The sequence below is a fragment of the Heterocephalus glaber genome, unplaced genomic scaffold, assembly GCF_053883595.1.
Source record: "Heterocephalus glaber isolate CG9 unplaced genomic scaffold, H.glaber_assembly_v1.0 deba00001452, whole genome shotgun sequence".
In the NCBI taxonomy this organism is placed as follows: domain Eukaryota; kingdom Metazoa; phylum Chordata; class Mammalia; order Rodentia; family Bathyergidae; genus Heterocephalus; species Heterocephalus glaber.
The window spans coordinates 3,921,581-3,945,453 of NW_028258302.1; the positions used below are offsets into that span (position 1 = coordinate 3,921,581).

Sequence of the window (23,873 nt, forward strand, 5' to 3'; positions counted from 1 at the left end):
AGAGGTATAATAAAGAAAAATAAATAATAATCGGGAAAATTCAAGTAAATTAAAGAGATTTTGTAACACCTCACTTGTAATACAAAATAGTAACACTATTTGTCCTCAACCTTCTGCAATAAATAGCTAAAACTCTTTAAAATACTGTATAAAGTGAATTAAAATGAAGGTCACAAGGGCCAGGGATTTAGCTCAGTGTCACTATGCCTGCCTGGTAAGCACAAGGTCCTGAGTTCAATTTCTCGTACTGGAAGAAAAAAAAAAAATGAAGGCCACCAAAATGCTTTTGAGAATTTCAATGAGTATCTCGGAATTATCTTGTCGTTTCATACATAATGAAATAACGTTTTGTTCTCAAATGATTCTTAGCCCTAGTGTTTACATTATACAGCTCTTACAGTGAACATATCAAGTAGGATTGGCTTTTCAATTTCTACAAAAAATGAAAGTGGAATTTTGATGGGGAGAGCATCGTAGGGGGTATATGTAAGGAGTACTACCATCTTAACAATATTAAATCTGATCTATGAACATGGGATATCATAACATTTCTATCTATCTTTGCATGTATGTATGCTGGATATCCAACCCAGAGCCTTGAGAGTGTCTAGCAAATGCTGTATCACTGAGCTATACCTGCCATGTCCATTTACTTAGATCTTTAATTTCTTTCAAGAACATTTTACAATTTTGCTATATGGGTCATTCCTTTATTTCTTAAATGTTATTAATAAGAAAAGACATTTTTAATCTCTAAGGAGCTTAGTAAATGTATTTTAGTTGTTTTTTATTGAAAAAAGGCTATGAACATTATTTTTTCTTCCTTGAATTTTGTGATCCCTGAAGCAGCAGCAGCAGCAGCAAGAAAGAGAGAAAGAAGGGGAAAGAAGAAAGAGGGAAGGAGGAAGAGGAAGAGGAAGGAGGAGGAAGGAGGAAGAAGAGGAGGAAAAAGAGGAGGAAGAGGAGGAGGAGGAGGAAGAAAATGGTTTATAAATTGAAGTGCAAATTAACTATCAATTGTTGACACTTCTGCCAAGCATGACATCACGAAAGGGCTCATTTTAACAGGACCTTACATGTTATTTCTACATGATGTTTGCTCAAGATAAAAGTATCATAACGCCCACAACTTACTTTTAAATGGTTCAGAAAAAGAAAAGCTAGGAAAAGGAATATGGCAAAAGTGGTTCAATTGCTGAACCTAGGTGGACACAAGGGTATACAAATTTAAAACTTTCATATTAATATGCTTGAAGAAAAGTTAAATTCATAAAGGATCATGACTGAGAGCAAAATTTCTCGATGTAGATTTTACTGTTTTAAGTACTGAAACACCTGGACAGATTTCTTTCTTTTTTTTTTTTTTTTTTAACAATGCTGAGGGTTGAAGTTAGGGCCTTGCACATGCTAGGCAAGCACTCTACCACTGAGCTACACCTCTATCTCCTTTACTGTCTTTGCTTTCTTTCAACAGCATTTTAATAATTGTTAGTGTACAATCCTTGTGCACCACCCCTGCCCCTGCCCCCCAGTGGCACTGGCATTCAGGTCTACGGTCTTCCACCTGTGACTTATAATTTCATTTCATTATGGTCAGAGAACATATTTTGTATGACTGCAATCTTTTAAAATTTACTGAGGTTTATTTTATGGCCTAGCATATAGCCTGTCGTGGAGAATGCTTCATGTGTTTTGGGGAAGAATCTATGTTCAAGTCCTGTTGTGTAGTTTTCTATAGATGGCTGTTCAGTGCTCAAGTTTTTCATTTTCCTGATTGCTTAATCGAACCATTAGTTTCCAGCTATCACACTGTACATTTTCCCTCTCAATTCTGTCAGTTCATGTACTTCGGAGCTCCATTATTCTTTACATTAGATAATCTCAACTGACCTGTTTCATTCAAGTTTGTTGATTTTTGTCTTCTCTAATTTCAAAGCTGATGTTGAGCTATTCATCTATTAAATTAACTTTAGTTGTTTTATTTTTACACCCCAGAATTTCTATTGCATTCATTTTTTTTTGGGGGGGGACATTTCCACTTTTATTACCAGCATTTTAAAAACATTTTATTTATATATTAATTGGTACATTTTAGGTATACAATACATTTACATTTACCATTGGGTGTTTGTGCCTGAACATGATGTATCTTAGTTCTTAGTTTTTCCCCCATTACCTATGCACCCTTCACCCCCACCACCCTTCCCTATTTACATAGACTTTGTTTCCATTTTTTTTTCTTTCTCATAATTTTTCCTCTCCCTTTATTGCATTCATTTTTATTGTCTCTTTAATTATATTTACTATTTGTGAAGACACTGTTATCATACTTTCCTTTAGTCTTTTAGACTTACTTCCTTTAGTTCGTTGTCTACACAGTTGGTCTTCATTATTTACAAATCCTCTACCTACAATTAGTCTACTTGCTAAAATTTATTTGTAACCCCAAACATCAATACTCCTACCATTTATGTGTCGTTCATGAACAGGTACAAAATTTCAAAAACTTGGAGTCACTCAATGTGCAAATTAACAGCTAAAGTTAACAAAGTGATGCTCTGCTTTTATATTTTAGCCATCATTCTTTATTTTTTAATTTTTTTTTTGGTACCGGGGATTGAACTCAGGACCTTGCGCTTTCGAGGCAGGTGCCAGAACCACTGAGCTAAATCCTGGGGCCCATCATTCTTTAAATTAATGTGTGTTTTTCTTTCTTTCTTTCTTTTTTGGTACCGGGGATCAAACTTGGGTCCTCGTGCTTGTGCAGCAGGTGGTGAAACCACTGAGCTAAATCCCCAGGCCAAAATTAATGTCCTTTTAATATCCTATTTATTGTCACAATTTTCTCATTTTTGTGCTTTTCATTGGTGATTCTGTTTAAAATGGCCCCCAAATATAGTGCTGAAGCACTGATTAGTGTTCTTAAGTGTAAGAAGACTGTAATGTGCCTAATGTAGAAAATGTACATATTAAGCTTTATTTAGGCATGAGTTATAGTGTTGCTGTGTACCAGTCCAATACAATACAAAAGCAACAATATAGGAAATATAATCACATTATATACTGAGTGGTTGATGGAAATGCTGAGGTTGAAGCTCGCAAAACCTACATCTGTATTTTCCCTAAGAAAAGGTGGTTCAATATTTAATAATTCTACATTGTAGCAATTCTGCAGAATGTAACTACCATGCATAACAAGAGTTGACTGGATTTGCAACAGTCTATTTATAATCTTTATCTAGAACTTCTCTATCTGGGCTTTCTCAGTAATAATTTCCTTCCTTCCTTCCTTCTTTTTTTGGTCAGTAATAATTTCTGTAGGCTGTTTTTCCCCCATGAATGAGCTATTGTTTCTTTGTATGATGACAATATTTACATTGTGACAATTCTGGACACTAGATCCCTCTACCTCCCTAGGGTTTGTAGTTTAGAGACTTCTCTGGACAGTTTATACTCTGTTACATTTAATCTCTGTAGTCAGTGCTCATTTAGATTAATGGCCATATATTCCAACAGACATTCCTTTAAATGTCTTGAGGTCTCTCTGCTTTTGCTGACTAGTATGTGTGGTATGGTATGCTTGTGTGGCACAGTATGCTTTCAATATTTTAGCAATGTCCATCCATCTGTCTGTCCATTCATCTATCTATCTAATCTATCTGTCATCTTTTTGAAACAGGTTCTTGCTATGTAGCCCAGTCTGGCCTCCAACTTGTGGCAATCCTCCTACCTCAGCTTCCCCAGTGCTATAATTATAGTTGTGCATCACTATGCCCAGCCACAATCTAATATACTTTTCCTTGCTCATTTTTCCTGTGTAGAAGTGAGAGGTCAGGGCCTTTTTCAGGGTATTTCTTAGTAGGCACACAGCCCTATACATGCATATTACCTTCTATAGTTTCCAAAATATGTAAGAGGTAACTTATGAACACCCATATTCCAATTTTAACTTCTAATTTTTTTCACAAGTCTCTTGTTAGCACAACTGTCATGTTAAATGATTACTACAGATTGTTTTTTGACAAATGTCCTGGGGATGAGGTTTTTGGCATACAGTGAAGTTTACTTAGTCAAATAAAGACAAGTCCTTTTTTAGTAAACTTCCACATAGCTCAAAGACAATTCTTTGGAAATTGGAGAACACCAAAACAAACTGCCTCCTCATGTAGCTGCTAGCTTGCTGGTTTTCACAGCTACTATAGTTCTGATGCTGCTCTTTTTCAAGGCCACTGTGAATCTAGAGAAAGGGGAATAAGAAGTAGGGCAAGTTATAATGCCATCAGGTATACTGTTCTTGTTCATGACTAAAACTCCTTCAGGTTATTGTGAACCTTTAGTTAATTACCAAAGTTCTGAAAAAATTAAACTTATTTACTCTGTAGCTTCAAATGCTAATGACCTAAAATTCTCATCTCCAGTTCAGACCTCTCCCCTAAATCTAACATTGTATGAACAGTCTGCTGTTCTTCTCCATATGTCTTGTTCATCTTTCTATCACAAGGCTGCTTGGAGTCCTCCGTGAATATATATTTTAATAACTGAAGGCATTTCTGTATTATTTCTTACAATCACACATAAATCTAAAATTATCTTAAAATGTCTAATTTTTCTGGGTGTGGTAGCACAGGCCTATAATCCTAGCACTTGGGAGGCTGAGACAGGAGGATCACCACAAGTTCAAGGCCAACCTGGGCTACACAGTGAGTTCAAGGCCAGCCTGAACTCCATAGCAAGACCCTGCCTCAAAACAAAAAAGTGGGGAGGGGTCGGTCAGACTCTAATACTGTCACCTGTACCTGGTATATGTTTCTTAAAGTAATAAATATTTGGAACCAGGAGTGTTAACATAGCACTGTATCCCAGCTGCTCAAGAGACTGATGGAGAAGGATCACAAGTTCAAGGCTCATATAGGTAATTTAGCAAGACCTTGTCTCAAAATAGAAAAGAACTGAGGAGGTAGCTCAGTGGTAGAGCTCTTGCCTAGCAGTTACGAAGTCCTTGGTTCAATCTCCAGTACAGAGAGAAAGACAGGATAAGGGGAAGGAAAGGAGGAAGGGGAAGGGAGGGGAGAAAAAGGAGAGAAGGGGAAGACAGTGAGGAAAATAGAGAAAGAAAGAAAAAGAAAGGAAGGGGGGAGTGTGGAAAGGAGGAAAGCAGTGTCAGGTGTACTGGCAAATGCCTATAGTCCTAGCTCCTTGGGAAGCTGAGGCAGGAAGATCACTAAAGCTCAGGAGTTTTTGAGACTAGCCTGGGCAAATCAATGAGACAAAAGATAAAAAGGCAGGCAAGCAGGGAGGAAGGGTGAATCACCAATGCTTCCATTTAGGTCTTATGATCGACTGTATCAGAGAGAAGCCTGAAATGTCCACTGGATACTTGAAAATCATGTGTTTGATTCTTCACAACAAGCTCTCCAGTGTAATCACACATCAACCAACATACACCCACATAAAACCTGTAAAAGTAAGACTACAAGTGAAATTCAACTACACACTAAGTCCTATTTTAGGCCTTAAAATATTTTACTCATTTATTTTTGTGGTACTGGGGATTCAACTCAGGGCCTTGTACATGCATGCTAGGCATGGACTCTAGGCATCGACTCTACCACTGAGCCACATTCCCAATCCTTTTAAAAATTTTGAGACGAGGCTTTACTCCTTGCTAAGTTGCCTGAGCTGTTCTTAAACTTACAATCTCCTTGCCTTAGCCCCTGGAGAAGCTGTGATTACAGGCGTGTGCTTCTGTGTCTACAGAGCTAAATAAAATACTTTCACTGTACAGAGAAATCCTCAATTTGTTCACACAGCTTCTCTACCATTAGTGTAATTCTTGAGTAATATCTCATTCTTCCCACATAATCATAAAGTAAAAATACTAAGATTATATCATTAAATGCACACATGTTTTTAACCATTCCTTATTCAGGATTTGTCTTAATTTTGATTCTTAAGATACACTTGGTGAAATAAATTGGACACAAATGTTTAAATACTGCATTGTTTCTCTGGTGTGGACTGAAATGTACAATGGATGTTGGGAAATGGGAAGAAAGTGTTCAAAGGAGGGAAGGGAAAAGAAAAAAAGTGAAAATAGAAGGAAAAAATGGAAACAAAGCTTTTGTACATGGGGGGACTGGGGGGGATGGGATAAAAGAAAATTTATTTTTAAAAAAAGATACACTTGGAATTTCTATGCTCTTGTTTACTTTGTATTCTACTCCCAAACTGGATTCCCACTGGGTCCTGTTTAAATGTATTTGCTCTGTTTATCACTTATACCTAGTGTCTATGTCAATTCCCAACAGTATTAGACTGGTGAGTAAATTGGATCGTCTTTTCCTTTCCTAATCTCTACTATTCTATCAACCATATTAGACACTGAACCTGAAGTTTATTCAGGCATTAAGAGTGAAAAATGGACTTTACTTTATGCCAAAACTGACAGACTTTTGGGCTCTTTAAAAAGAAGCACTTTATGTTTAAAACATTATCCTCCGATCAAACCTAGGGGGCTCTATCACTGAGTTACATCCCTGGCTCTTTATATTTTGAGACAGAGTCTCACAATGGCCTCAAACTCAGGTTCTTCTGCCTTAGCCTCCTGAATAGCTGGGATTATAGGTATGCATCACTATATCAGATTTCTAAAAGGCCTAACTTTTTATGCACTGGGTTCTGAATGTTCGCTTTCACATGATCCAATTAATCTTAATTGTATGTGTCTGGCAAAATTGCCCCAGCAGAGGTTTCTTATTACACACACCCATTACTGGGATACCCAAAGGTGCCAACATACAAAGTACTTTTATTCCCAGCTGCTGCTCAAGTTAATTTAACTCTTCTCCTGAATTTAGCTGAAGTAGATGGCAAATGTGTAACTATGCTACCTCACAACATATGCTGATTTTAAACTCCAATTAACGATCATCTAATGATTCAATAGTATTTTTCTAAAGCAAATTAAAGATTCTCTTTAACTCTGTCAATTGTAAAAGAGAGCATTGCTTGATAAGAGACTACTTATGATACCAGTGTTCCTTTTTAATTAATTTTATATTTGCTAAAAATTTTATTATTTGTGCATCTTATTCAAAGTAGTGTATTTCATTTTGGCCTATTTGTACATACATACAAAATGATCATTTCTACCTGTATGTTAAATGTTTTTGTGTTGACACAGTTAACAAATTAAATCATGATAAAAATATTTTGAGTCAAGGCTGTATGCATGTATAAATATGAATATAATGATACCACCAACATGTCCCAATTAAAACACAACTCTAGGGCTAGGAGGAAGGGGAATAGCTTAGTGATAGAGTATTTGTCTATCACGCACGAGGCCCTAGGTTTAATTACCAGCATCACCAAGGGAGAAGAGGGACATTGGTCATCACTGTCTACTAAATAGAAATAAGTGGTATGGTAGAAAGAGAGCACTTCAAGGAGTCAGATGACCTGCATCTTGGCCTGAGATTGGACTCTATAATTAGCTTAATGCATGCAGGGCCTTGGGAATATTAGCATCCTGCTTTAGTTTCATTGGTAGAACATGGAGGACTAAATGACATCACAGAGATTAACCGATATGTAATGGGTGTAACAGATTTTTAAAATATGATTCTTAGGGCTGGGGATGTAGCTCAGTGGCACCGTGCTTGCCTCATAAATGCAAGGTCTTGAGTTTGATCCTCAGTAGGGGGGCTGGGGAGAGGAGGGGGAATGGGATGACTCTTGGATAGCAAAGCCAGGAAACATTTTTCTGTAAAGTAGCTAACAAAATATTTTCACCCTTTGCTGAACTAGGGCAACAACTCTGCTACAACAGCCATATAATCTAGGTTCTCCCATCTGGGCATGTGTAAATACACTACAATGTCCACACAATAAAATCCCCTAATGATGGATTTCTCAGAACACAGCTCCATCATTAAGCGATGTATGATTATACTTGGGTGGATTTTAGTTTGCAGGTCACAATCTGTCATCCTCAATGTACAGTAGTATTAAATCACATTTCCTATAACACAGTTCCATGCAAACTCAACATATTTGTTGAAAGAAATTAACTCCACGAAGTCTTGTTTCTTCATTATTAATAAACCAAGAAAAATGATGTGTAAAACAAAGCTGCATATCTTTCTATGCCTTCCTTGTCCTTCCACCCCTTCTTTGCCATTCAAGTCAGCAGCAGAGTACACAATTCTCCCAGTCTTGATGCCTGAGGCTCTTGAAGTCATCTTTGTGCATTATCCTGTGTTTTTGCCCTGTCAGCAAGTAGTCCCTGTTTTCCTCTTGGTTACTGCAATCTCTTGTCCTAACCCTAATATATACTCCTGTCTAATCTTTCCAAAGCATCACTTCAGTCACATCACTTCCTACCTTCAAAGCCTTCCTAATTTTTATTGCATCAAATCTAAACCCTAATGCACTACAGTTTCCGAGGCCTTCCTTTCCCCAAGAAAACAAGTATTTTCTCATAAGACCTCAACATACTCTATCTGCCCTAGGCAAGGTATTTTTTACCAAGTCCCTGCAAAGTACATGTTAATTTCTGTGCCTTTATTACCACAGTCAGTTGTCCCTAAACCACTGTCTATCCATTCAAATCCCATTATTACTTCAAGGTCCAACTCAAGCATCAATTTTTCTATAATGCCTTACATATGCCAATGTCTACGGATACACTATATCAGAGTAAACAGAGATGCTGCAGTGTGTGGAGAGTGCAGGCCATTCCAGGACACCAGGAGCCGGCTCCGAGATGAGTATGACTCCTATGCAATTAAAGAGCCTAGCAACAAGGAGCCAGCTTTGAGCAGCTCTGAAGATGAAGTACACACACTTTTATGTGGAACTCCTAGCCAAAACCCAGCATTCATCAGAGAATCTCTTACTGGAAAAAGTGAATCATCTAGTGAAGATGAATTTTTTTGTTTGTTTTGGGGGTTTTTTTGGAGACAGGGTCTCGCTTTAGTTCAGCCTGGCCTTACTATGTAGCCCAGGCTGGCCTCAAATTCAATCAAGGCGATCCTCCTGACTCAGCCTCCTGAGTGCTGGGATTACAGGCATGCACCACCATGCCCAGTTTATGAGGACGAATTTGAAAAAGAAATGGAAGCCGAATTAAATTCCACCATAAAAACAATGGAGGACAAACCATCTTCTCTGGAAACAGGGTCTTCCTCAGGAAATGAAAAAATTGGAATCACTCTGAAAAAGTACTAGGATGATATATATTTTGATTCTAATTCTGAGGATAAAGACAAAGCAGTACAGGTAATCAAGAAGAAAAAGAAGAGATGGCATAGGATTCCAACAAATGATGAATTACTATATGATCCTGAAAAAGAGAACAGAGACCAGGCCTGGGCTGACACACAAAGAGGTTATTCTGGTTTTGGCCTACAGAGACTATGTCAGGAACAACAGCCAGTTTCAAAGTGATGCTATTTTGAACTACCCTGCCTACATGAACACATTGTGCCTAGACTGGCAAAGGCATGAATTCCACAAAATGCAATATACAGCAAGTTGTGATGAATTCTTCTGTCAACGAAGAAGAGCTTCTACCTTTTCTTTCTTTTTTTTTTTTTTGGTACCAGGGATTGAACTCGGGTCCTTGCACTTGCGCAGCAGGCGGCGAAACCACTGAGCTAAATCCCTGGCCCGAAGAAGAGCTTCTAAAATACAAAAATCCAGAAAATAGAAAGAAAAAGCAGGGCTACAAGAAGACGAGATTTAGCCAGGAATGGTGGCGCAGGCCAGTAATCCCAGCACTCAGGAAGCTGAGGCAGGAGGATCACTACGAGTTGAGACCAGCCTGGGTTACATAGAGAGATCAGAGCCAGCCTGAACTACAAAGTGGGACCCTGTTTCAAAAAAAAAAAGAAGATGAGATTTGCTGGGTGTGGTGGCACATGCCTGTTATCCCAACACTTGGGAGGCTGAGGCAGGAGGAGGATCTCTGTGAATTCAAGGCCAGCATGGGCTACACAGGCAGTTTAAGGCCAGCCTGAACTCTAAACTACATAGCAATATCCTCCCCCTCCACCAAAAAACAAACAAACAAAAAAAGATCTTAACCAGGAAGATCCTGCACAGCAGGCAGAAGTGGAAGAAATCTATCATCCAATCACGTGCACAGAAAGCTCCATTAAAGTGGAGTCTGCAAGTCTATAACAAGGGTGATGTCTTACATTTTTTCAACATTTCCGCAAGCTATTTCAAACTAATGCAGTTGGCATTTAATTATACAAGACTGTATATAAAGCAAATATATGGACCAGTTACTTTCCTTCTGCCTATTAATATCATTTAGTGACATAGAGCTATTATTTGAGGGAACAGTATTTTATCTTTACAAAAAAGAATGGTTATCAATCTTCATCTCCTTTCCTCCCTTTTTTCTGTTTAGTTTTCCATGAATACTGATAAGACTGACTATTCATTTCCTTTTTGATGGACATTCGGAAATAGTAGAGCTTTTTATTTATTAAAGGGCTTAGAAGTTAAAAAATATGAAAAAAGAATTTTAAAATATGGATACTCTACCTTTACTGAACATAAAGGTATTATCATTTAACTTAATACTCATCTTCCTATAACTGTTTCTAGCATACAAACTAGGCAATATACACTCTTCTGTATCTCCCAATGCTTCATACAATGGTAGAAACAAAATGTTTTAAACTAAGGCCAAAAAAATCAATGAAGGCTGGGACATTAAGGGAAAAATTGTTACTTTTACAGGATAAGGAAGAATCAAATCCAAAGAGTAACATTTTTGTTGCTCCTTCTGAATTCTTTCCTCATGCATTAGATATTGAGATTAGCTCTTCTCATTCAGATTTCCAAACATAAAATATTGCAGCTGATAGAGGTTAGTAGCCTATCTCTCTGACCTACCTGACACTTCAAATAAATAAATTAGCACATAAAATTTATTATTAATCCTTTATGAATGCTTTTGAAAATGTGGGTGAACTCACAGAAGGCTAGCTTTGCTTATATCACATGGCTTCTCTCTCCAAATCCAAATTTTATATCTGATTAATCTCCCTGACTGCTTTTCCATAGTTCTGTGCCCCAGGCCTAAAAAAATTTTTATTCTAGATTTTGTATTGCACATTGTAGATTATATGGCAGGACAGTGTTAAAAAACTTTTGATTTTTATCTAACCACTTTGTAAGATACCCACTTTTGTTTTGCTCATTTTACAGTTAAACAAAACAAAGCTACCTGTCCCGGGTTGTATGGCTACTAAATGACAATGCCAAGGATTCGAGTCTATATTTGGACACTAATTTCTTGAGACTGATGTTCCCTCAACAATTAGCTATCCAGAAGCCAATCTCATTTTTTCTGACTCAACAGAAACAAATGTGACTGTTAGGAATGTTTCAACTCAACATTTAGGTTATAACTCATGTAACGAAAGCTAGAAATCTTAGTAACCAGGACATCCAGGAGTGGGGGTGTAATTTTTATTCATTCAACAAGTGCTGAGTGCCTATGTGGCTAAACAATCTTCTTTTTTTTTTTTTTTTTGGTGCTGGGGATCGAACTCAGGTCCTTGCGCTTGCACAGCAGGCGGCGAAACCACTGAGCTAAATCCCCAGCCCTAAACATTCCTCTTGAATATAGAGATATAGCAGTAAACAACCTAAATCTCTGTCCTTACAGAGTTTACAATCCACTGGGAGGAGACAGAAAATAAGCAAACAGTAATAACATGTGGAAACAGTAACATGTGCTATAAAAATACATCTTGCTAAAGGACAGAATGTGACAAGCCATTTTAGATGGGTTAGTATGTACTTATAATATTGATAACAAATTTTTGTTGAAAATAGGGTAGAGTAAGGATATAAGACATTATTTTAAATAGTGATAACATGAACAGACAACAATGCAAAAGAGTAAACCACCCAAATTACCTGGGGAAGGGCATTCTGGGCAGAGGGAATAGCAAGTACAAAGCTCTAAGGCAAGAATATGCTTGGTTTGTTCTAAGAACAAAAAGACAAGGTGGCTGGAGAATAGTGAGCATACATTTTACAGTCAGAGGATAAAAAAGTAGCCTGGGGCCATGGCAAACAGAATAAAAACTTTTAAATTTATTCTGTGAAAGACTGAAAATTGCTAGATGATTCTGAGCAGAATGGCATGGCTGGACCTAGGTATTTAAGGGATTATTCTGGCTACTTTTGAATAAACCGTAGACATCATGAAGTGCCTCCTTTCTCTGAGCACCCACACTCCACTCTTGAGTGTGTCCTTATCTCCCTCTAATAAATCCTTCTTGTCTCTTTTACTGACACGCCCTGAAAATTCCTTTTCCTGGAAAGGAGTCAGCGAGCCTGCAAACTGATTTTAGAAGGGTGAGTTAATTTCTTATTTCAGCCTCAGGGATCCTCAGACCCAGCCTATGACACTTATCTTGACAACCACGAGGGGACCTAAAAAGGGACATGGAGACTGCAGAAATCTCAACTTTGGTTTGACTATTGAAAGATGACAGTTCTCCCAAAGATGGAACCCATATTTCCTATGTATCCTTTAGCTCAGTCAGAAAGAGGCTTTCTAACTGAAGACAGACTGTTGGCATTGGCCTTCTGCACCCCTCAAAAATAAGAGAATGAAGTCTGGGACAGGAACAGGGAGGAATGAAGTAGGATAAAAGAAATAAAACTAGATAAAAAAGAGACAAGGACTGCAGCTTCAGAACACAACTCCAGTTGATTTTCTCTCTCCCTTCTCTCAAAACATAGTAAACCTCTTTCAGCAACTCTCTTTTGGCTACAAACTGGTCTGCCCCTTCCCTTTTTTACTTACAAATGGTCTTCTTTCACCCATAAACAGACCATCTTTTAGGATTTTTCATATAAATACACCATTATCTCACTATAGGTGGATCGTCCTCTCTGACCCACTAGAGAAGATTAAGACTATAGATTATTAAATGCCATAGACTCCAACCACCCAAAAAATATTTTTAAAAAAACTCACTTCCCAACTTTATTGCACCTCATTTCTCTGAGCACTCGCACTCTGCTCTTAAGTGCATCTTATATCTACCTCTAATCAATCCTTCTCATGCCTCTTTATAAAAAAAAAAAAAAAAGAGTAGAAGCTATGAGTAAAATAAAGCACACTAGTTCAGAGGCTTCTGTATTCATCTTTGCATCCTCAATGCCTAAATTGTACTTGACATGCTGGAAGTGTAGCCCAGTGGTAGAGCATTTGTCTAGCCTGTGCAAAGCCCTGGGTTCAGTGTGCACCACTACAAAAACAAAACCAAAAAAACTCCACATACTAAATAGATATAAACTCTTAGGTATATACCAACAAGGGACAGTAGTCATTATCCTGTACTGTAGCTTCAATATAATATTACTGGTTGTATATCAAACTCAGGTTCTTATCCCATCTATTTTACAGCTGTTGTGAAGCCTAAGTGAGAAACAAAGCACACAGTGTGTCTAACACATAAGAACTAAAAAGGGGAGAGGAGGGAAAGCTAGTTATATATTGTCTCCACCACCTCCAAAATGGAGAATATAGTGGGATAGAAACTATATAACTTCCTTCCCTGGCCCCTTGCTCAATGGCTCTCTAGCTCCATGCAGGCCTTGTACATGCTAGACAAGTGCTCTAGCACTGAGCTGTACTTACTCTTTTAATGACTTCATTTAAAGAGAGTTCATGAAAACAAAGTTCTGATATCAGGAGCATGTTATTAGTCATAAAAGCTGGGTGTGGTGGCACATGCCTATAACCCCAGCACTCCAGAGGCCAAGGCAGAAGGGTATCTTTGAGGACAGCCTGGGCTACATGGTGAGTTCAAGGTCAGCTTGAATTGCATGGCCAGATCCTGTCTTTAAAAAAGGGGGGTGGAGGGGGGATTTAGCTCAGTGGCTTCAGGCATGCCTCACAAGCACAAAGCCCTGAGTTCAATCCCCAGTGCCACAAAAAAAAAGGAAGAGGGAGTGGTGGCTGAAATTAGTTGGCAGGATTTTCTCCAAAAGTTGGCTCTATGGTACAAGGAAATACAGAGTATGTGGAGATTTAGGGATTACCAGGAAGGATACTGGTGGTTAACAAGTACAATTAAGAGCCTGGTGTGGTGGCGCAAGCCTGTAATTCCAACACTTGGAGGCAGAGGCAGGAGGACTGCCAGGAGTTTGAGGCCAGCCTGGGCTACAAAGTGAGTTCAGAGCTAGCCTGAACACGAATCGAGACCTTGTCAAAAAAAAAAAGTACAATTAAGATAGAGACCAGAACAGGCCAGGGATTTAGCTCAGTGGCACCACTGCCTGCCTCGAAAGTGCAAGGTCATGAGTTTGATCCCCAGTGCCTCAAAAAAAAAGAGAGACCAGACGACAAACTCTTAGTGTATGCTATGAAGTGACAATGACTAGAGAAAAGCACAGTGAGGAGGAAATGAACCTACAAGGAGCAAGATGAGGCAAAATGAGGCAAAATGAAAGGTGATCAACAGAAGCTGGCGGGAGGGTCTGTATATTAAAGGGAACAGGTGGAAAAAGAAAGGAGGATATTTACAAGTAAAATTATTATAAAAACTTAATAATTACTATAGCACAGAACCAGACCCTTAGGATTGCTATGTTTAGGAAACCTCAGTGTAGAAATGAAAACCTATGGTTCAGATCTGACTGGCAGGTGAGAAAATTAAAGTTAGATAATGAAATAAAGCCTAAGCATTCCTAACTTTTTTCTGTTTATCAAAAGCTATTAGCTGGGTGTGGTGACACCTGCCTATAGTCCCAGTACTCGGGAGGCTAAGGACTGCCTTGCTGAACAACATAGTGAGTACCTGTCTCAAAAAAACAAACAAAAGAACCCCAACTAAAACAAACAAAACTATTAGAAAAAACTAATTCCAAATTTCCTGAGGAAAAAATGATTCAGGTTCTCTTTAGGGATGTAATATGACTAAAAAATACTTTTTAAAAAACTTAACCACACATTAATTTTCCATAATTACCTACTCTTCAAATCCACCCATATCTTTACATTCAATTGAACAGAAAATATACAGTTAAAGCTGTACTTTTTCTGTCCACTAAATAACTGTTCAAAATATATTCATAGGGATGGAACTCAGGACCTTGCGCTTGCCAGACACAGTGCCACTGAGTTAAATCCCCAGCCCTATACATGGTGTTTAGAGTCTGATACTTGCCTGCCTACAGACTTAAAGGTTTAAAGTAACTAAACTAAAATTAAGTCCCCCTTTTTTTGGTTTATCCCCCGAATACTACTATTAACAATTTCTGCATTTCACAAATATGGTAAAATTATTACTGTAAGAAAAAAACCAACTTTCACAGCAAACCATCACCCAAATGTGCAAAATCATCTATATTTTCTTTAATCACCTACTTTTTAAATCTACCTATAACTTTACATTCAATCTGGTGAACAGATAAAAGGTAAACCCCATCACCACCATCACCAGGGACTGAACTCAGGGCCTTGCACTTGGCTTGTGAGGCAGGCGAGGCACCACTGAGCTAAATCCCCAGGACTGAACAGATAAATATACAATTAAAGCTATACTTTCCAGGTGTTCAGAAAAGGGAGTCTTCATCTGGTTGGAAAAAATAAACACAACATCTGTAACAAACAAATTTGTAGCAAGTATGAATGATAGCTGTTATTTAATTTACTTACCTCCTTAATAGCATCTTCATTAGGGAGCATGGAACATAAACATGTGATATAGGCTTGCTGAAAAGATGACACATGTGAAATTTCTTTAGATTCTGCACAGAGTTTTGATAAGGCAGTAGCCTGGGGGATGCAGTTAGATTTCAACAAATGTTTTATTCGCATCTGTAGAAAGGAAGGTCCTTCTTGTGCAATCAATTTATTGACTAGGGAAAGAGAAAGGAAAAATAAAAGTTTGATGACATACCACATAACATGTCAGACTTTAGATGAAAGTTTCATATCTTTTTGTTGTTGGTTTGCTTTTAGTTAATAAAAATTCAGTTTAGATAAGTGGGAAATTTATTCTGGTCTCAATACTCATAGTGATGAGAAGAAAATAAATTCATTTGCTAATTATTTCCACATTAATAGTTTTATTCTGAACACCCGAGCTTTTAATTAAGCTACTAACATTTTATTAAAGTTGATTATCTGATCTTCTCCTCCTTGACTTGGATGAAACAGATCGGGAATAGAGAAATGAATTATAAGCATAACTGCAAAAAAAAAATGAAGCAAGTAACCTATACAGTAGTAATTAACTATCAACTGAGCACTTATGAGGTCCCAAGTTTTAAGCTAAATGTTCTTATATACCTCTCTCTTATCCTTCACACCAACACCAAGGCAAGTATTATTATCCCCAGCTTAAGGTGAGCAAAATTAATATTCAGAGAAGTTAGGTAACTTGCCAAGGATTCCAAAGCCAGTGGTGCTCTTTCCTCTAAACCAGGCATTTCTCAAAGTGTGTTCCACCGACCAAAAGACCTGAGAGTCCTAGAAGAAAAAAGGATTCCTTGGTCAAATCTCTGAACAGTCCTGCAATAAAGAAAACTGTTCACTTTTATTTAACCCAATCTTTCCTAATCCGATTTGACCAGTGAACCCTTTTACAAATACCATTAGTACCTGTGAAACATATTCCCGGTTTAGTACACACTTTGGAAAATGCTGCTCTGAGCAGTACTGAATAATAGGCACCTAAGCACTGAGTGTACAGTGCACTCTGGATAAGCTCCCAATTTTTGAGTAGAAGATACTCAACAAGTGCATGATGTGACATAGTATAACTTAAAAAACAGAGGTTGGAATACAGTATTGTGTGTCAAGATAAGTGGTACATGAATAAACTGGTGGTTAATCTAAAACCATGTCCCTGAGGCTTGACAGTGCCTTCTAAGTAATCTGGGGAACTCATTAAAATGCAGATTCTTAGTCATGAAGTTAGGGATAGGACCTTAACCTTTTTCTAACAAGCTCCCTAATATTCCACCTCCGTATGTATGTATGTATGTATTTATGATTCTGGTCACAAACAGAGTTAGATGAAAACCAAATCAAATTCAATAGTTAAGTAATGTTGACCTTATGAAGAAATTTGATTCAGTTCTCATCCAGTTCAGTTTGCCATCAGAATCATGGAGAGAATTGAGTTTGTGAACCGAGGTACCTCTATCTATCTAAATATACAGATAGATAGTTACCTTTACACACATTTTTTTTTTTTTTTTTTTTTTTTTTGGTACCAGGGATCAAACTCAGGACCTTGCACTTGTGAGGCAGGTGGTGGCACCACTGAGCTAAATCCCTGGCCCTACATACATTGATATTTGATTTATATACATAAACCATAGTTTTAAAAAATTATCTTAAAAATACAGAGCATAAATTTCAAAGGGCATACAAGATATACAGTTAAAAGTTGTCTCCCTTGTACTCTAGCTCCAATGTCCTATTTCCCTGCTTGAGAAATAAATGCTTCCAATTTTTTGTTTATCTTTCCAGAAATATTCTATAACCACAGGAGATATATTTCTTGTCTCACTTCTATATCACACAGGTCATTCCATCATGAGTACATTTACAGCACCTCATTATTTTTAACAACTGAACAGTGTATGGATGAACTATATAATGCATTTCACCAATTTGCTGATATACTTTGAAGTTGTTTCCAATCTTTAGCAATCATCAATAATGCTACCATTTACAGTTGTGTATATAGCTTATTTCACATACATGAATATGCTTATGAAACAAAACAAAACAAAACAAACCACACAAAATCCTAGCAGGGCATGTTGGTGTGTGTCTGTAATCCCAGCACTCTGGAAGGCTGAGGCAGAAGGATCACAAGTTGAAGCCATGCCTGGGTAACTTAGAAAGACTCTTAAAATAAAAAATAAAAGTAGAAAAATGGATGTAGATCAATTCAAAAGCCCTTAGTTCAATCCCCGGTTTTAAAAAAAAGCCACAAATTTTTAGATGTGGAATTTCAAATTTTCTAGATTAAAGAGCTTTGTTCATTTGTAATATTCATTCATACTGCCAAAATCCTCTCCAGAAGTTGTAGTTGCATCAATTTGTACTCCTACCAACATGTAAGTGCCCATTTCCTGAAGCCACTTCAGAAAGTTCTCACTCCAGAGCTCCAATTCTAAGGATTTTGAGTAGCAGGTAGAGTCTAGATCTTGATTTTAAATTTCACACACATTCCATAATATGTAGTGCCAAGATCAAAGAGCATGAAGAAAAAACAGAACACATTTAGGTGACTCTTTCTATTTTAGTCCTAATTATGAAACTCCGCAAAAATAAGCTCCCCATCATACCCCTCTCACTTGGATAGCTCCTTATACTTTTTGTTTTCAGTAATGGTATTTTCACAATTTTACACAAAAATATATTGTGGCAATATTTTTCTTGCTACTTCCTTTCCTTAAGAAAATCAACTTTGTTATTGTGTCCTTGCAATTCTTTTTAAAACTCTCTCCAATTTAATTCTCCCATATTATTTCCTGCTACATCTGTCTCCCCTAGATTCTATCCTACAAACTTCTAAGCAATTATATATAAATCCCACGGGAGGAGACAGCACACCTGAAAACAGGTATGTCATCTAGAGGACCTCACCCTATGAAGTTTCCACAGCATTTTATCTCTTTCAGTAATAGGGGATTATAACACAAAGGGTAAGATATCGAAATTCAAAAATCACTGATCTGAGGTTTTAGCCTGATTTTGACACAGCAGTAAAATTAACTGATCTCTGCAGCTCAAATTTCTTCATCTGTAAAAAATCTGGTAATAAGCATCCTGCACGGATCAAAGAACCACAAATGAAATACTAGTAATGCCAATAAAACACTTAGCACAAGACCAGGCTCAGAATAAATGTTCAATTAGTACTTGCTATTATTTGATATCTTCTTTATTATACTGTCACCAATGTATGTCTTGCTGATTGCTCTATTCCCTATACAAGTAAGCATAATATCTTGTGCATTACAAATATTTAATAAACTATGTACTTAGCAACTGAAGGATTATCAATACCAATCAAAAACTTTTAACACCTCACCTTTTAACATCATTCTGCCTTTACAATTTTAAATACACAGTTTTGGTCATGTATGATTTCTCATCTGTTTCACAGATTAGAGATTTGAAAGCACTAATACAGTGCCGAACATTATCCAATGCTCTAAAAATCACAGCTATTACTTCCAGGAGGTAAAACTATTTTACTCAACTACTACAATTAGTTAAACCATTGAGTTTGAGGCCAGCCTTAACAACTACATAGTGAGACCTTGTCTCAAAAAACAAACAAAAAACCCCCCAGCTCTTCTCTAATGTCTTTACTTATCAAGCCAGGCATAAGTGTCAAATGGCACTTTATTACATACTTCAGTTAAGACCTTTTTTTTTTTTTGAGATTTAAAAAATGTACACTTTTATGCTTGTGGTACTGCTTTATTCAACAGAAGACAATGACAATCACACAGCTTTTTGGCATCAAATATGTTATACTGAGCTTGCAGCAGCAATGGAGATAAAAAGGAAAGTTTTCTAAATCTTTTTGATCTGAAATAAAGTTAAAGTCTGTCAAAATAGGTAGCTCACAGGTTGTCCACCATTTATACTGTGGCCCTCAGAATAATTTCTTGCATATGTGTCATGTGTCTCAGGAATGACGGGTGTTTAATTAACCTTCACTGAGCAGATAAAATCATAAACTGTTGGCTGAGTAATGCTCTCTCCATTTCTTGATGTTTTTTGATATGAAAAAAAATCAATTACTCTTAACTCCCGAGGTAGGGTGACTTTAATTAGTACATTAAGGGAAGGTAATCAGAGATGTTTTAACTCAGCTCCACCCCTTTTGCTCTTGGGCCTGAGGCTGCTTGCACAGAGATAAGTGTGCCTCATTCAAGAGTCATCTGAACTAGGATCTGCGGAATTCTGAGATGCTTTTGAAAGTACAGTCATGAGCTGTTGAAAAAAGCTTCAGTCAATGATGACCCACAAACACCAGGGTAGTCCCACAAAATTATGACAGAGTTGAAAATTCTTCCTATCTAGTAGCATCACAGCCCTCATAACCATGACAACACTGTAGCATAGTACATTACTCAAGTGTTTGTGATAATGCCAATGTAGTCGATCTGTTTTCCTGCTGCCTTACAAAAGTACAGGACATAAAATTAGGCACAGTATATAATACTTGATAATAAATATTACTTGATTATGTACTTACTATATTTTATAGCTGGAATGCCCTCTTCAACTTATTTAAAAATAATTTACTGTAGAACAGTTTGCTGTATCATGCCAGTAACCTCACATACATTGCACATTTACCACACCTCTTTTTTTTTTTTTTTTTGGTACCGTCAAACTCGGGTCCTTAGCTTTCGAGGCAGGCGGTGGAACCACTGAGCTAAATTCCCCGGCCCTACCACACCTCTTAATAGCAAAAAGCTAGTTTGAATGACTGACTGTGTAAGTACTCTCTGATGTTCACAGAACAATGACATAGTTCTGTTAAATAATGCATGACTGTGCTTGGTTCTGTCCCATAACAGTTTTGTCAATAATAAAGGTGGTGGGCTAGGGATTTAGCTCAGTGACACCTCAACCTGCCTTGCAAGTGCAAGGTCCTGAGTTCAGTCCCCAGTACCGAGGTGGGGGGGATTGTATTCTAGTTTCCAGCTACTTATATTTACTATGGGGTGCCATTTATTGAGGACATCAACACAAAATAATACACACCAATTTCTTTTCTATTTAATAGCTCTTGTCAGTACAAATGATTATCAGTGAAACGATGGGAAAGCAGGGAAAGGAAAAGGAAGTAAAAATGAACAAGATGCTACATCTTTCTATAGATAGACACATACCAATTCCCCAATTATTATTTATCGCAAGCATATGCTTTAAAACCAAAAAAACAGGGCTAGGGATTTAGCTCAGTGGTGCCGCCACCTGCCTCGTAAGCACAAGGTCCGGAGTTTGATCCCCGGTACCAAAACAAAACAAAAACAAAAACAAACTACCAACAGAATCATCAAAGACCAGGATAAAGAGAAAATCTAAACATACCCTTATGCCAATCTTTTCACTATACACAAAGGCCCAAACAGCATGTATATGGTGGTGAAAAACGGTGAATAAATTAACTGGAATAGTTCGAGTCATAAATATTTAAGCTGCTTGTGCTAAGACCTAAAGAAGAGCCAAAAGTGTAATTATTCTGAAATCGATTTTTTATCCCAGAAATACACTTAAAACAAAATGAAATCCTTTGAACTTTCCACTAACTTGAAGCAAATGCGGTTAGAACTGCTAGCTACCTCAAATACTTCTGTGTATATAAAACGGAAGTGTCAACTCAAATCCATAAATTTTCTTTTTTTAAACTGACAATTTTGCAAGTTATAATTTTGGTTCTTTGCTTTTCTCTACAAAACACTGAATTCTAATTATTTCATAAGAGTAAAATTAAAAAGCACTTTTTTCACAGCCTTCAGCGATTTAAACTAGTAAACAAAGTATGGGTAACGCTCTATCACATACTTAGGACTACCACAGATTATTCATTTTACTGGGCATGATGGTCCATGTCTGTAATCCCAGCACCTGGGAGGCTGAGGCAAGAGGATTGCCACAAGTTTGAGACCTGCCAGGGCTACATAATGAGTTCAAGGTTCAAGGCTAGCCTGAACTACATATGTAGACCCTGTCTCCCCCAACAAAAAAATTCATTTCTATCTCAAGAACTTTTTTTTAGTGGTGGTGGGTTTTTTTGGGTCTGGCTATGCAGTTCCGGCTGGCCTTGAACTCATGATCTTCAGTGCTGAGATTACAGGTGTGCAGCCACTACGCCTGGCTTATCTCAAAAACGTTTTATGAACATTGTTACTAAAGTGCAAAGGGCTGGCCTGTATGAAACACTGGGTTTAATTCCTAGCACTGCAAAAATAATAACTACCTAAAAATGCAAGAATCATTATTTAATAAACAAAATATTAAATACTAATAGTTAATTTTTATTATTCAAAAGAGTATAAAATAACCACACCATATATAGGTGAAATTCACAAAATCTTAACTGATAATTTCAGTTCCCTTAAACTAAATCCTCCTCCAATACTGTCAGTGAAGTTTTAAAACTTACCTTCCTCCATTTCTACTGGTTGCTGAGACAATATTTTAAGAAGTACTGGGTTTTTCCACACCCCTTCCTTGGTAACATGAACCAGTATTTGCAGGTTATTATTCCCAAATTCCAACAGTGCTTCATGTGACTCCTAAAACAAAAAAGTATATCCATAAAACAAGATAGTAACAAAAAAACAGCTTTGTCTTTTCAATATATCTGAACACGTATGAATTGAAAGGACCTATAATTTGGATTTCTTAAAAATAAATAAGCAAAGAAAAGGACTATCCTCAAAGTTCTGTACAATTATGTTACACTTTAAAAACGAAAGTAGGATGTTTTAACTATGTTAAAGAGTACCTTCATGAGTTTTCCTGAATTTCCTCCAGGTAATATTGTCATCATAATCAGTTTAGGTCCTCACATTACTGTTGGGTATTTAGAGTGATCTACTTACTACATATTAAGATTGCCAGATTCTGAAGACCTAATAGCCTTGGTAGTAGCTGCTTTAAAAATTCAAGGCCATTGATACAACTTTCATTAAAGGATTCTGCAGTATTCACACAGGCAGCCTATAGTTTTAAACAGAAATACTACTTAATGACACTAATTGTATAATTATTTAAATTCTTCTATTAAAAACTTTTTAAACTTTTAAATTACTACACAAAGTATTATGAAAGTCCAGGTTATTAGTTTTTACTTCATCTTCTTCACAGAGAAACAAAATATAATCATCAATAATCTGTTTTTTGGGGGGTTTTTTTGGTACCGGGGATCAAACTTGGGACCTTGTGCTTGCAAGGCAGGTGGTGGAACCACTGACCTAAATCCCTGGCCCAATAATCCATTCTTTAAGGTACTTACTTATACACAAGGGTAAAGGAAAAGGAGTCCGAAATTTAACTCAATATAAATGATTAAATGTACATGTCTCAAAGAGCATGGTAGGGCATGCCTGTAATCCCAGCACTTGGGAGCCTGAGGCAGAAGGATCGCTGCAAGTTCAGCCTGGGCTACATAGTGAGTTTAAGACCAGCATGAACTACATAGTGAGACCCTGTCTAAATAAGTAAGTAAATAAATAAATAAATAAATGTACATGTCTCATTGTCCTTTATTATGAGTGAGGTTTCCTTATTATAATGAAGTTGTTTCCATGTTCTAAAATTTTAACTTCTGCTGGACATGGAGGCACAAGCCTGTAACCCCAGCACTTGGGAGACTGAGGCAGGAGGATTGCCATGAGTTCAAGGCCAGCTTGGGCTACACAATGAGCTGAAGGCCAGTCTGAACACAGGCCTTGACTCCAAAAATATTTTTTTTTAAACTTGTTTCTAGGAATGTAAGTTGCCATATATAGTAATTTTCCTTGGGAAAACATAACCCCAAAATATTCACAATACTCACTCAATATTATAAACCCTTAACTCTCCTCTCAAACCACAACAGGTTTTTATAAACACATACACAAATTCATTCACTCACACTCAATATGCTAAGTTATCTGCTGAAAAGAGCTTAAGGTATGGAACTAATACAAAAAATGATAATTCTAATAGTTTAAAAACAGAAATATTTAGCTAGTGTAACTTTCTATTAACAGCTTCACCTGTCCTCAGGCTTCGCTAATTTAGAATAAGCTTTTACTCTGCAGTGAAAACACAGAGTCTATGTGAATTT

The 23,873-nt window shown here is 37.2% G+C and overlaps 1 protein-coding gene across 2 annotated transcripts in view; it reads right to left on the reverse strand.

Annotated features, from left to right (window-relative positions):
- The window catches only part of Rlf (RLF zinc finger), a 76,606-nt gene that overhangs the window by 21,735 nt on the left and 30,998 nt on the right, over window positions 1-23,873 (reverse strand). The window contains exons 4-6 of one of the 2 annotated variants that reach the window (XM_087215225.1): window positions 22,203-22,335; window positions 16,435-16,519; window positions 15,704-15,906 (exon numbers count right to left, since the gene is read on the reverse strand). In XM_087215225.1, coding sequence (XP_087071351.1) covers window positions 15,704-15,865 — 162 coding nt within the window. In that variant the 5' untranslated portion in view covers window positions 15,866-15,906; window positions 16,435-16,519; window positions 22,203-22,335. The remainder of the gene's footprint in view (window positions 1-15,703; window positions 15,907-16,434; window positions 16,520-22,202; window positions 22,336-23,873) is intronic. The other variant, XM_087215224.1, reaches the window with a different exon arrangement.